Genomic DNA, 12617 nt, shown 5'->3' with positions numbered 1-12617 from the left:
GCTCGCAGCTTACGTCAGTTCAATGGAAACCGCTTGGGTTTGAGTGGAAGGTGCTACAAGTTCTGATTCGGGAACTGAGGAACTTGAAAGTAAAATGAAGATGGGTGTGAGAGCTTATCCAACGTTTTTGTTTCACTAGAATCCGTTTGTTTAAAAATGATGGTCAGTGAAAGGCTTTAGTGATCACGTAAATCCTCTTGTGTTGTGCTTTGCATTTACTCATTGGCCACACACATGAATCCTCGCCGTTAGATTAATGTGTCAAAACGTGAACATCCAGTGTATCCAACATGAACGGTTTCTCTCCGTCCATTCGCCAGCAGAATAATTCCATTTTCTTCAAAAAGTCACATTCTGTTGATTGTCCTAACTTGGCTTCATGTGGGCTTGGTTCGGTTGGCAGCCCACTCACCCGGTGTCAGAAGTGAGTCCTCCTCTTCAGTTATAAGTTACTTTATACTTTAGGCGAGTTGGATTGATAATTGTAGCAATCTTGTCTTGTAACTTTCATAGAATCCCATTCAACCCATCGAGCCTGCACTGACAGCAATCCCACCCAGATGCAATCGCCGTAACCCTACGTATTTACCCTCCTAGTCCCCCTGACACTAAGGGGCAATTTAGCATGGCCAATCCGCCTAACCCGCACATCCTTAGACTGTGGGAGGAAAGCCACCCAGACACGGGGAGAATGTGCAGACTCCACACAGACCAGAGGCTGGAATTGAACCCGGGCCCCTGGCGCTGTGAGGCAGCAGTGCTAACCCGCTGTGCCACCGTGCTGTCCATAACTTACCCGCATTAATAAATGCTGGGGTAAATATTCTGCTGCTGTGCACATGCTGAACATTTCTCTCACCCTATGACCCGCAGTTGATTTAATATTTGTTTATCTTAAAAGAACAGCCATTTTGGGAGAAAAGAGTCCAAAGTATCAAAAGGGCAGGTAGTTAAATTGAAGCAAATCATGGCTCATGATCATAGAATTCCTACAGTGAAGAAGGAGGCCATTCAGCCCATCATGTCTGCACTGCCTCTCTGGCAGAGCATCTTAAGAACATAAGAAATAGGAGCAGGAGTAGGCCATCTAGCCCCTCGAGCCTGCCCCGCCATTCAATAAGATCATGGCTGATCTGACGTGGATCAGTACAACTTACCCGCCTGATCCCCATAACCCTTAATTCCCTTACCGATCAGGAATCCATCCATCCGCGCTTTAAACATATTCAGCGAGGTAGCCTCCACCACCTCAGTGGGCAGAGAATTCCAGAGATTCACCACCCTCTGGGAGAAGAAGTTCCTCCTCAACTCTGTCTTAAACCGACCCCCCTTTATTTTGAGGCTGTGTCCTCTAGTTTTAACTTCCTTACTAAGTGGAAAGAATTACCCAGTAACTCTATGTATTTACCCCACTAATCCCCTTAACCTGCACATCTTTGGTCACTAAGGGGCAATTTAGCATGGCCAATCCACCTAACCTGCACATCTTTGGACTGGTGCCCTGGGAGGAAACCGGAGCACCCGGACGAAACCCACACAGACATGGGTAGACCGTGCAAACTCTGCACAGACAGTGACCCAAGTTGGGAATTGAACCAGGCACTGAGGCAGCAGTGCTAACTATTGTGCCGCTTTGTCACCCACTGATGTAATCTGTATAAATCTTCAATGTCCATGAATGCACTTGGTAATAGGCAGTTGAGGCACTGTGAGCTTGCCTAACATTGCCTGTTGGAAGTAAGTACTCGTAATTGTCTTGGTATAAGAGCTCTATAATACGCATTTCACATATGAAGGTGTGGGTGGACCAATGTGCAAGCTGATTCTTCAAGATTGCTTTATGCAGCAAAGCTTAAAACTTGCTGATTACATCAAGGCAAATGAAGTATTTTGCACTGTCATAGGAAAAAATTTGGATTTACTGATAATTTCTCTTTTTTAAAAAAAAAATAATTTCTGAGTAAACCAGACAGGATGTGATCTTATCGACAAGGTTGAAATAAATGTGAACAGCTCATCTTCTGTAAATCTCCCGTGTACTTAAAATTCGGGCAACTATTCTCCATTTTATTTCTTTAAAGTATTTGTGTCGTCATGAACTTACTGTACCATCCTGCAAGTATGTATTGGTTATGTGGGCAAAAAAGTCTAATAGTTTTAACCTGGTTGCGATGCTCCAACTGTGTGGCACTTGGGTGAACAGAAGAACGTGTCAAGTATCTCATGCCATCTCTGCTGTAATTTGCTATAGTTACAAGATCACTGGCCTCATAATATACTATCCCACTCACAGTACACACGGAGATTCAGATTTCTGTAGACTCTCTCTGCTAATGGAAGCTGTCTTTTGCTGTAAGCAGGTTGGTGTTCAGACAAAGGCTGAACCATAACAGGGAGCTAACATTTTGAGTCCAACATGACTCTTTGGAGTTCATAGAATCCCTGCAGTGCAGGAGGAGGCCAACCGGCCCATCGAGTCTGCACCCATCACAGGCCCTATTCCCGCAACCCCACATATTTACCCTGCTAATCCTCCTGACACTGGGGTCGATTTACCATGGCCAATCCACCTAGCCTGCACATCTTTGGACTGTGGGAGGAAACCTACGTAGACACAGGGACAACTTGCAAACTCCACACAGGCAGTGACCCAAGGCTGGAATTGAACCTGGGTCCCTGGCGCTATGAGGCAGCGTCCTATTGGACTCGAAGCGTTTAACTGTTTTTTTTCTCCACGGACGCTGCCAGACCTGCTGTGGACTTTTGTGTTTTAATTTCAAATCTCCAGCTTCTGCAGTATTTTGCTTGCATTATTATAAGAGAGAGCTGTTTGTTGGGGCTGCTGAATGTGACAGCAAGCTTGCTTCCTGATGCTCGCTCGCATGTTCCATGATTCACCATCTCCTTTCAAATTGGTATCATCCACTGCAGCTCCAGTGGCTTTTTGCAGTGACAATAATTACAACTGTGGATTCTAGAGAAGCATCAAAAAAGTCTGTATTATGACAGTAATGTGAATTTGTGCAGCATTAACTGGACTATGTGACACAAGACACTGCCTTATTCAGCTACTGAGATCTTTCCTTTGGGTTACAAAATCCATTTGCTGAGCGTGAACTTAGAATGGCTCCTGTGTTTGTGTACCTGGCTATTGGAAAGTTTGGACCAAATGTAATGGGATAAAAATTAACCAATTGCTGAGCGTGAACTTGTATCTGTTCATTGTGTGGCTAATTGCAATCCATTTGTTTGTGGCACTATTGGGTAGAAGCCTGTTGATTATTGTGGCTTGGACATGCTCTGTTCCTGAGCAATTTTGCCCACTTGTGCAGGACAGGCAATGCACCTATAAATGCCTTCATAATTTTTTACATATTGTATTGAGATCTGTCTGCCATTGCGCTTGTAGCAAGGGCACTTGCTATCAATGCTTAAGGCTACACATGTCCCCAACCTACTGTGCAGTGCAAGCCCTTCATGAAATGGAATATTTCACACACTGAAAGAGCAAAAGACTGAGAATTTCAAAGAGTTCCCCTTTTTCCGCTCGCTTACAATTCCAGTTAAAAGAATAAGACTATTTTAGCTCCCCACCGAGTAAGAGATTGAAATCAAGCCTGGATTGAGGAAGTTTTGTCTTTTGCTTTGTGTGGTTCAGCATGAGACTAGCTGCAATGGTATTGCATTCTGAAATGTCTTCGGGTCTGGCTGCAATTCAGTCCTAAGACTTGCACTGGGGTGCTCAAGGTTGCGCCTCTGGACGTTTTACTGTGCACCTTTTGTGATTCCACTGGGTGTTAAAACCAAAATTGATTTCCCATTAGCCAGGATAGATTTTCACCCACAAATTTAAGTTTAATTCTTCTGTACTTTTTATTCATTCGTGGGACATTGGTGTCACTGGCTGGCCAGCATTTATTGTCCATCTCTAGTTGAGAGGGCAGTTGAGAGTCAACCACATTGCTGTGGCTCTGGAGTCGCATGTAGGCCAGACCAGGTAAGGACAGCAAATTCCCTTCTCTAAAGGGACATTAGTGACCCAGATGGGTTTTTCCGACAATGGTTTCATGGTCATCAGTAAATTCCTAATTCTAATTTTTTTTTCCTGCCATGGTGGGATTTGAACCTGGGTCCCCAGAACATTAGCTGAGTTTCTGGATTAATAGTCGAGTGATAATACCAATAGACCATTGCCTCCCCACCATTATTCTCTCTGGCACAGCCTGTTTGCATGCACCCAGTGGGTAAGCAAGATCTTGTGTCAAAGTTGTGCAGTATATTGGTGCGGACCACTTTTTATCCCACATTCTCAGCACACTAAGCTGAGAGCTAAAGTTCAACATTTCTAAAGAAACATGAGACGTCGTCAGCAGGAAGTGTAACAGCGTGTGTGAAATTTTCACACTTCCAGTTGTTAAAATAAACATTCAGTAGCGCAATTATAGACTGTCCTTTCAAATGTAGGAGTGTGCACTTTGCACTGTACAACATAAGGATTAAATATTCATGGGGACAATTTGACGGGGGACCGTTTCTAATGACTAAGCATCATAGTTTACAACACAGAAGAGGAGAATTCGGCCTATCGCATCCATTCTACATTTAGTGCAGTTGTTGTCCAAAGCAGTGGTTACTAACGGAATATCAAAATGCTGGAGACGTGGAGGACATCTAATAAAATCTGTAAGAAATGAGAAAGCAATGTTTTTGGATGTAACTAGTCATCAGAATTGAAAGCTAAAAATATCAAATGCTTGAATAAGGTTTTAAGCCAAGTCGGCAGTACTTCCAACATTTACTCCGAATACAGAGAATTATTGAATTGAATGACCTGCTTGGGAAGTGGTTAGATAATCGAAGAGTCAACTCTGAGACAATGACAGCACTTTTAAAAAGTAGCATGACAGCATGAAAATATCAGTTTGTTAAATAAGCCAATTTTGTTGTTTTCCTCTTACTAAAGACATACATCACGATACAGGTTCTTTATCTTGGTTGCACAGGATAGTGTGGGGCTTTTTGTTTTGTATCTGCTAACAAACAATGTCATGGCGACATTGCTCAAGCATATCATATCGTCCCTCTTGAGGCTAATGTTAGTTGAGGGAGAAATGGGCCTGGTGGACAGGCTTCACCATTAGCCACGGGACGCCTAATTCTAGCCTAGGGATTGGGCAGCAAGAGCTGTACTGCTCATGATGCACAATTTAAGTGACGCTGCTTTTGAAAGCAATATTGTGACTAGACTAATGTACCATTTGAGAGGATTTACCCAATGTTTCGATACTGTCAGACTCAGCTACTGTTAAGCAGCTGTTTTATTTCTCTTCCCTTGTGTGCAGGCACATTCTGACAGCTCTTCCTCTGTTTATCCTCCCTTCCCACAAAAAATCCATATTTTCTGAAGACTTTCTTGCCAGAACTGTCGATGATGTTGAGTGAGCTTCTATCCCTCTTGCTTTGAGCAGCTGATACATTCATGCTTTGAAAGTATAGGGGGACAATTTTCAACCTGCGTTGGCCATCAGAGAACAGCGACGCAGAAGGTGAAATCCGGAGAGAATCGGGTCGTACTGCCGGTTGGCACAGTGACCAGGGGAGAAGAGGGGTTTCTTTTGTGTGCAAGGATGAGTTTTTTTATTCATGGGACATGGGCATCGCTGGCTGGCCAGCATTTATTGCCCATCCCTAGTTGCCCTTGAATTGAGTGGCTTGCTAGGCCATTTCAGAGGGCAGTTGAGAGTCAACAACCTTGCTGTGGCTCTGGAGTCACATGTAGGCCAGACCGGATAAGGACGGCAGATTTCCTTCCCTAAAGGACATTAGTGAACCAAATGGGTTTTTCCGACAATCAACAATGGTTTCGTGGTCATCAATAGATTATTAATTCCAGATTTTTTTTTTTTATTGAGTTCAAATTTCACCATCTGCCGTGGCAGGATTTGAACCCGGGTCCACCAGAGCGTTAGCTGCGTTTCTGGATTAATAGTCTAGTGATAATACCACAAGGCCATCGCCTCTCCCATTTGCAAGCAACAAGATCCCACACACGAATAAGGGCACAATTTGGGGAGGCGAGGGGTCCATGTTAGCCCAATCACGGAGAGTCTCTCTCCCCTTTGAATAATGGCAAGGGTCTTTTACGCCCACGAGAAGGCAAACAGGGTTTTGGTTTAACATATACAGAGGGTTGTGTTGGTCGGAGTGTCAACTTAGATTATGCGCTGAAACCTCTGGAAAGGGGCTTTGGCCCAGAGGCTCCTCGTTCCAGGGCAAGCCAGCCCCCAGTGAGCCAAAGCTGACACCTTTTTCATTCAGAAGAAATGTACGTGGTGAATACGGTTTGTCCGTCTGTTGACAAAAGCTTCTCATTTTGCTTCAGGTTGAAACCAATCCAAAAGGGAAGGAATTCCAAAAGGACCTGAAGCATTTCTGAAGTTGGGTCTTTCTGTAAGTACAGTCATTAGCTGTCACTAAAGCAGCAAATGGAAGTTATGTCCAACGTCCATGCACCTTGTCTTACATTTAAAGAAGGGGGTCGTCTCCATTTGGTGAGGTCGACATAGTTTATTTCTTATAATGTTTTTGATGTAACATTGCTGTAGGATTGTGTGATTTTAAATGAAGATTGAGCAGTAGGAACAAATTATATTAAATGTCAGTTGGGAAAGTGATTTGTCGTCTCTCTCATTCACTCAAAACCACAAATGTTTACTGCCTTTTGAAGTTTTAACAAGTTGCAGCAGTTAGACACACCGGTATAGAATCTGTTTTCTTGCATGTATAATCTACGGACCACTTTGGTGATTTATTTTTGATTAAGCTGTGGTATAAATGATAGGGGTTTGTTGATCTGATGTTGACCTGAATATTGCTTATCTTCCAATTACATTGGCTTTATCTCTGTAGTGAATCTCAAAGTATGCCATGCAATTTTAAGGCGTCTATACTTTGCCCTCCTTATTCTGTATCCACACGAGGTTGAATAAGACATAAGTACAATCACACTAACATAAATAGATGTTTCATTCTGTCCTCTGTCCCCCATGACCTGCTTTTCTTTCCTCAGACACTAAACTCTGAGGTACCCAGAATTGCAATTTTTTTTTCATAGCCATCTCGGCCTTTGGGCTAAGATCAAGCGTCAGATCAGGCCCATGATGCAGTGCAATGCCTCGTCCTGTCAGCTTGGATCTTGTTCCTCTCATTGGGACAACTTGGATCAATTTGAACTTAATTTATTCCATCCAAAAAAAAAACATGTTTTTAAAAATTGCAATTCTCAGCCTTTTGGGTGAGGTCAAGCGTCGAATCAAGCCCAAGGTGGGGTGCACCTTGTCAGCTTGGATCTTGTTTGTGTCTCTTGTAGAGATCTTGAATTGGATTCAGTTGGAATTTGAATTTGGTTTTTGGAGAAAGCAAGGAATGGATTTGGGTTTTCCCGGTCCATTCTAAGCATTGGCTTTGTAACTTGAAGAATGGAGTAAAAAAAAAAAAAATTGCAATTTTGTTATATATTTAGTGACCCCCTACTTGTGCTACTATCATTGGCAAATGAGTGTTAAACTCACATTTAAAGTAAGAACAGTCTAAAGGAATAAAATAAGTAGCTCTGGATGATCAATTACTGTATCGCTATTCTTCATTTTCCCCTTTAGTATATGTGGTGTGTAGCTGATTTTCTGCAAGTAAACGTGCTTAAAGAAAAGCCACTGGCCAACAAAGTGGCCAATTGTAATTTGATTTGGTATTTAAAGTGACTTCTAACGCTGCCAGTTGATGTATGCAAAGTTACTGTCTTTGTTTCAACTGTGTTCTGCTTAACTAGAGCGGTGATGGTATTTTTCATATGCCATCAGCATTAGCTTCTTAACTGGTAGCCTCTGCATTACATTAAACTATAAATCTTTTCACTGCTAAATGTGTTGCTGTTAAAAAGTAGTTAGTGTGCTAACCATGGTACTAACTTGTCCAATTTCTTTTTTCTCTCTTCCGCACTCAAATACTGTGACCTGACCAGTGTCCCCTGTTGGCTTTTCAAGCGGTCGGTGTAGCTTTTGCTGTACTTTTCTCTCTCTCTCCTCAATTTCGCCACCCTCCGACACACATTGCTTTTGTCAAACTGCATCCTGTTGCCAACCTCTGGGAGCTGAGCCAACCTCCAACAGGACCCAAAAAAAAAACCCTAGTCAGTTGAGAGCGAGAGGGACGTCAAGCCAGTCCTAGAAAGAATCTTGCCTGAGTGGGGGGAGAAAGCAAAGTCTACAATGCATCTTAAACAAGAAGTGCATTGCATTTTCTTGCTTCCTATCTACCTGTTGATGTGGCTGTACACAACCCTCACCTTTATCCCCTGGTATTTCCTCTCTGACGCAAAGAAGAAAAAGGCTATGGCAAAGCGACTAAAGGCCAAGGCCACCTCTGACAAACCCGGCAGCCCGTTCCGCTCCGTCGACCATTTTGAGTCCCTTGCCAAAATGGACTTCCCTGGGCTGGACACGCTCGATAAGCTCTTTGAGGCGGCTGTGAAGCAATTCCAGAAGCAGAACTGTTTGGGCACGAGAGAATTGCTGAGTGAAGAAAATGAGGTGCAGATCAATGGAAAAGTATTTAAAAAGGTAAACATTTCGTACACCGCTGCTTACCTGTCAGTAACAAATGATGAGCAATATCCCCTCATTGCAAGTGTGTCACTGGAATGAATCTCATTTATTGGGTCAGGTGTGAGATGTAGACCAATCATAAGAGGGAGCTTCTGGGTGGTACAGTGGTTAGCACTGCTGCCTCTCAGCGCCAGGGACCCGGGTTTGATACAGGCCTCGGATTACTGTGTGGAGTCTGCATGTTCTCCCTGTGTCTGCGTGGGTTTTGTCCGGGTGCTCCGGTTTTCTCCGACACTCCAAAGATGCATGGTTTAGTTTGATTGGCCATGCTAAATTTTAGGGTAAATACTTGGGGTCATGGGGATAGGGCCTGGGTGGGGTTGTCAGTGCAGCCTCAATGGGCCGAATGCACTGTAGGGATTCGATGATCATGCCTGATGTTGATTCATCCTCATTGACCCCACCACCCTTCCCATATAGTATTTTGTACCTTTCCCACAACCAGTACATGCTCTCACCATACACTCCACTCTGAGGATTCCTTTGGGTGGCGTGGTCATGTTGAACATACGATCTTGGTTGGCATCAACAAAGATTTTGCATTCTCCCCTTCAGGAGTTGAAGTCAAGTGTTGGTTCTTTTTGTACTCCAGACATTTTCCACTCCCCTTCTACAAGATACACAACACAGTTCGCCCAGACTTTGGGATAGTTGTCAGTGCAGGCTCGATGGGCCGAATGGCCACCTCCTGCACTGTAGGGAAATGTGACAATCCGATTCAAAGGCCAGGAAAGTGGCAGTGCTCCTGATCTGGCAGATGCTTACTCAGCGTGACTGTGGTTGGGGCGAGGTCCCAGTATCAGGAACTTGCTTGCATTCTGAGGAAGTACACAATTACTTTGTTATTGCAGCATGAATGAATCAGTTGCGCAGGTACGATAGATTGGCCATTGACTTGCGAATGAGGTACGATATCAAATTTGCCAAATATTGATCATCTGGACTGCAGAAATTCTAAAAGCGATTCCACGTTTTCTATGCACCCGCTGTGGTAAGACCAGGACAATGTATGTTTGGTGGCATGCTCTTGCTCGATTGATGGGTGGATGTACTTTTGCTTTGCCTGCAGCTAATCCTAGGGGAATACAAATGGCTGAGCTACCAGGAGGTCGATCAGCATGTAAACCGTTTTGGCAGCGGCCTGTCTGCCTTGGGGCTGAAGGCGAAGAATATGATTGGCATCTTCTGTGAAACCAGAGCTGAGTGGATGATCGCAGCACAAGCCTGCTTCAAATACAATTTCCCACGTAAGTATATTACCCGTTTATCCTACAATGTGAGAGTTGTGTAGTTGGCAAGACCGTGGTTCTGGTTAGCACTGCTGCCTTGTGGAGCCAGAGACCCCGGTTCAATTCCAGCCTTAGTCATAGCTAGGGTGTAGAGAAAGATCAACTTAATATGAGGTAGGTCCTTTCAAATGTCTGATAGCAGCAGGGAAGAAACTGTTCTTGAGTCGGTTGGCACGTGATCTCAGACTTTTGTACCCTTTTCCCAACAGAAGAAGGTGGAACAGAGTATGTCCGGGGTGCGAGGTGTTTGGTGGCACAGTGGTTAGCACTGCTGCCTCACAGAACCAGGGACTTGGGTTTGATTCCGGCCTTGGATGACTGTGTGAAGTTTGCACAATCTCCCCATGTCTGTGTGGGTTTCCTCCGGGTGTTCCGGTTTTTCCCCCCCTCAGTCCAAAGATGTGTGGGTTAGGTGAAGTAACCATGGTAAATGTGCGGGGTTCTGGGAATGGAGCTGGGTTCGGGGGGAGGGGTGGATTGGGCCTGGATGAGATGCTCTGTCAGAAAGTCAGTGCAGACCCGATGGGCAAAATGGCCTCCTTCTGCACTGTAGGGATTCTGTGGATTCTTAAGGTGCAGTGGAATCAAACTTGGCATGATAACGGCACGAACCAGAGGGAGCCAGGTAGCTGTGAAGAGGATTTTACTCCTGCCATTTAAAAACAAAATCTGGTTCAATATCAGATTTACAAAAAAAATAAAGCGAAAGGCAGGTATTGGCCCAAGTGTTACAAAAAGTACACAAAACGTTCAGTGTCAAACTCGAAAGCAAAGGCAATGCAGCACATGGGAGTAAAACCGAAAATGCTTTAAATAGTCTCCAAGACAGGCAGCTTCTGTGGTGAGGGAGAGAGAGTTGACGTTTCAGCCTGTGACCTTGCATCAGAACAGGAAATGTCAGCAATGCAAGTGAAAGGAAGGGGGAAGGTCTGTGCGAGCTGGGAGACGGGAGCGATTGACAAAATGGTGGCCAAAAGGAACAGCAATGGGACAAATTAAAAAAACAAAAGTTGGGGCTTGAGGTGGTGTGAATGGTGAACTGCTGCTATCAAAGCAAACAGAAAGGTACAACAGGTGATCAAGAAGGCAAATGGGATGTTGGCCTATATCGCGAGGGGGATAGAATATAAAAGCAGGGATGTCTTGATGCACCTGTACAGGGCATTGGTGAGGCCGCAGCTGGAATACTGTGTGCAGTATTGGTCCCCTTATATGAGGAAGGATATATTGGCATTGGAGGGAGTGCAGAGAAGGTTCACCAGGTTGATACCGGAGATGAGGGGTTTGGATTATGAGGAGAGGCTGAGGAGATTGGGTTTGTACTCGTTGGAGTTTAGAAGGATGAGGGGGGATCTTATGGAGACTTATAAGATAATGCGGGGGCTGGATAGGGTGGAGGCGGAGAGATTCTTTCCACTTAGTAAGGAAGTTAAAACTAGAGGACACAGCCTCAAAATAAAGGGGGGTCGGTTTAAGACAGAGTTGAGGAGGAACTTCTTCTCCCAGAGGGTGGTGAATCTCTGGAATTCTCTGCCCACTGAGGTGGTGGAGGCTACCTCGCTGAATATGTTTAAAGCGCGGATGGATGGATTCCTGATCGGTAAGGGAATTAAGGGTTATGGGGATCAGGCGGGTAAGTTGTACTGATCCACGTCAGATCAGCCATGATCTTATTGAATGGCGGGGCAGGCTCGAGGGGCTAGATGGCCTACTCCTGCTCCTATTTCTTATGTTCTTATGAGAGTAAAAGCAACAGAACAAAATGGAGGCAGAGGTTCCAGTCTGAAATGATTGAAGTGATTGTTGTGCTCAGAAAGCTCTGGAGTGCTTATCTGAAAGGTGGGGTTCTGTTCCTCCAACTTGGAGCACTTGGGAAGAGAGAGGGATCAGAGTGGGAGTAAGGGCCTTGACAACGATACTCGCATCGGAACAAATAATCCATAAAACGATTCCCCCCCCACCCCCGCCCACTTCTCTAACTTCTCTATCTCAGCGGTGCTGATGTGGGCAGGCACAAAACAGGAAGTGTGTTTGACGAGGAGAGGCCTGAGCTGTGTTTTCAGACCTGCCCCTGTGTTTGGTGTTGGGGGGGTGAGTTCCAAGTCAGTTGGGGATGGGCAAGAGGGCTAAACCTTGAACTCCCAAGAAAGGACAACATTAAATAAGCGTAGTACAAAAAGAAATGGATGGATGGTGATTTGAAAGGGAGCTCGAATGTGGGTCATCAAACTTCTTGTGTAACACATTATAAAAAGAAGGATTTGTCTTTAAAATGTCCCAAAATGCTTCACAGCCCCAAAGAAGTGACGTCACTGTACAGGAAACATTAGTTGAGAAATAATATTGGTCATGCCACAAATGTTGGAAGAGAAACATAGGGGATATACAGAAGACAGGAAACTAACTTGCTAAGATCATGAACTCGCTTCCATGACGTCTGCTGTAATCCCATGTTAACTTTCTCATACTTGGCCTTAGAAAAGATATTCCAGTCATTAACGTGTTATTCGTTACAACTTTGTGCCCAAACACTAATATATCACAATACATCGTTTTTTTTAAATTTAAGTAATGCTGGAAGACTTTTTCCATAAACATTGTTTTTCCCCTAATGACAGCGTCTGAACTTGGTTAGAAGCCCAAAGAATAACTCTGAAGGTTGCCA

The 12617-nt window shown here is 44.4% G+C and overlaps 1 protein-coding gene across 7 annotated transcripts in view; it reads left to right on the top strand.

Annotated features, from left to right (window-relative positions):
• Positions 1 to 12617, top strand: part of acsl4a (acyl-CoA synthetase long chain family member 4a) — a 73750-nt gene that overhangs the window by 30229 nt on the left and 30904 nt on the right. For 4 of the 7 annotated variants that reach the window (XM_078211919.1, XM_078211918.1, XM_078211920.1 and 1 more), the window contains 3 exons: positions 6383 to 6450; positions 8021 to 8618; positions 9733 to 9910. In XM_078211919.1, coding sequence (XP_078068045.1) covers positions 8268 to 8618; positions 9733 to 9910 — 529 coding nt within the window. In that variant the 5' untranslated portion in view covers positions 6383 to 6450; positions 8021 to 8267. The remainder of the gene's footprint in view (positions 1 to 6382; positions 6451 to 8020; positions 8619 to 9732; positions 9911 to 12617) is intronic. The other 3 variants (XM_078211923.1, XM_078211922.1, XM_078211924.1) reach the window with 1 other exon arrangement.

This window comes from Mustelus asterias, chromosome 4 (genome assembly GCF_964213995.1).
Source record: "Mustelus asterias chromosome 4, sMusAst1.hap1.1, whole genome shotgun sequence".
Taxonomy (NCBI): Eukaryota; Metazoa; Chordata; class Chondrichthyes; order Carcharhiniformes; family Triakidae; genus Mustelus; species Mustelus asterias.
Note: the sequence above shows the minus strand (reverse complement) of the source record. Positions and strands in the feature narration are given on the sequence as shown.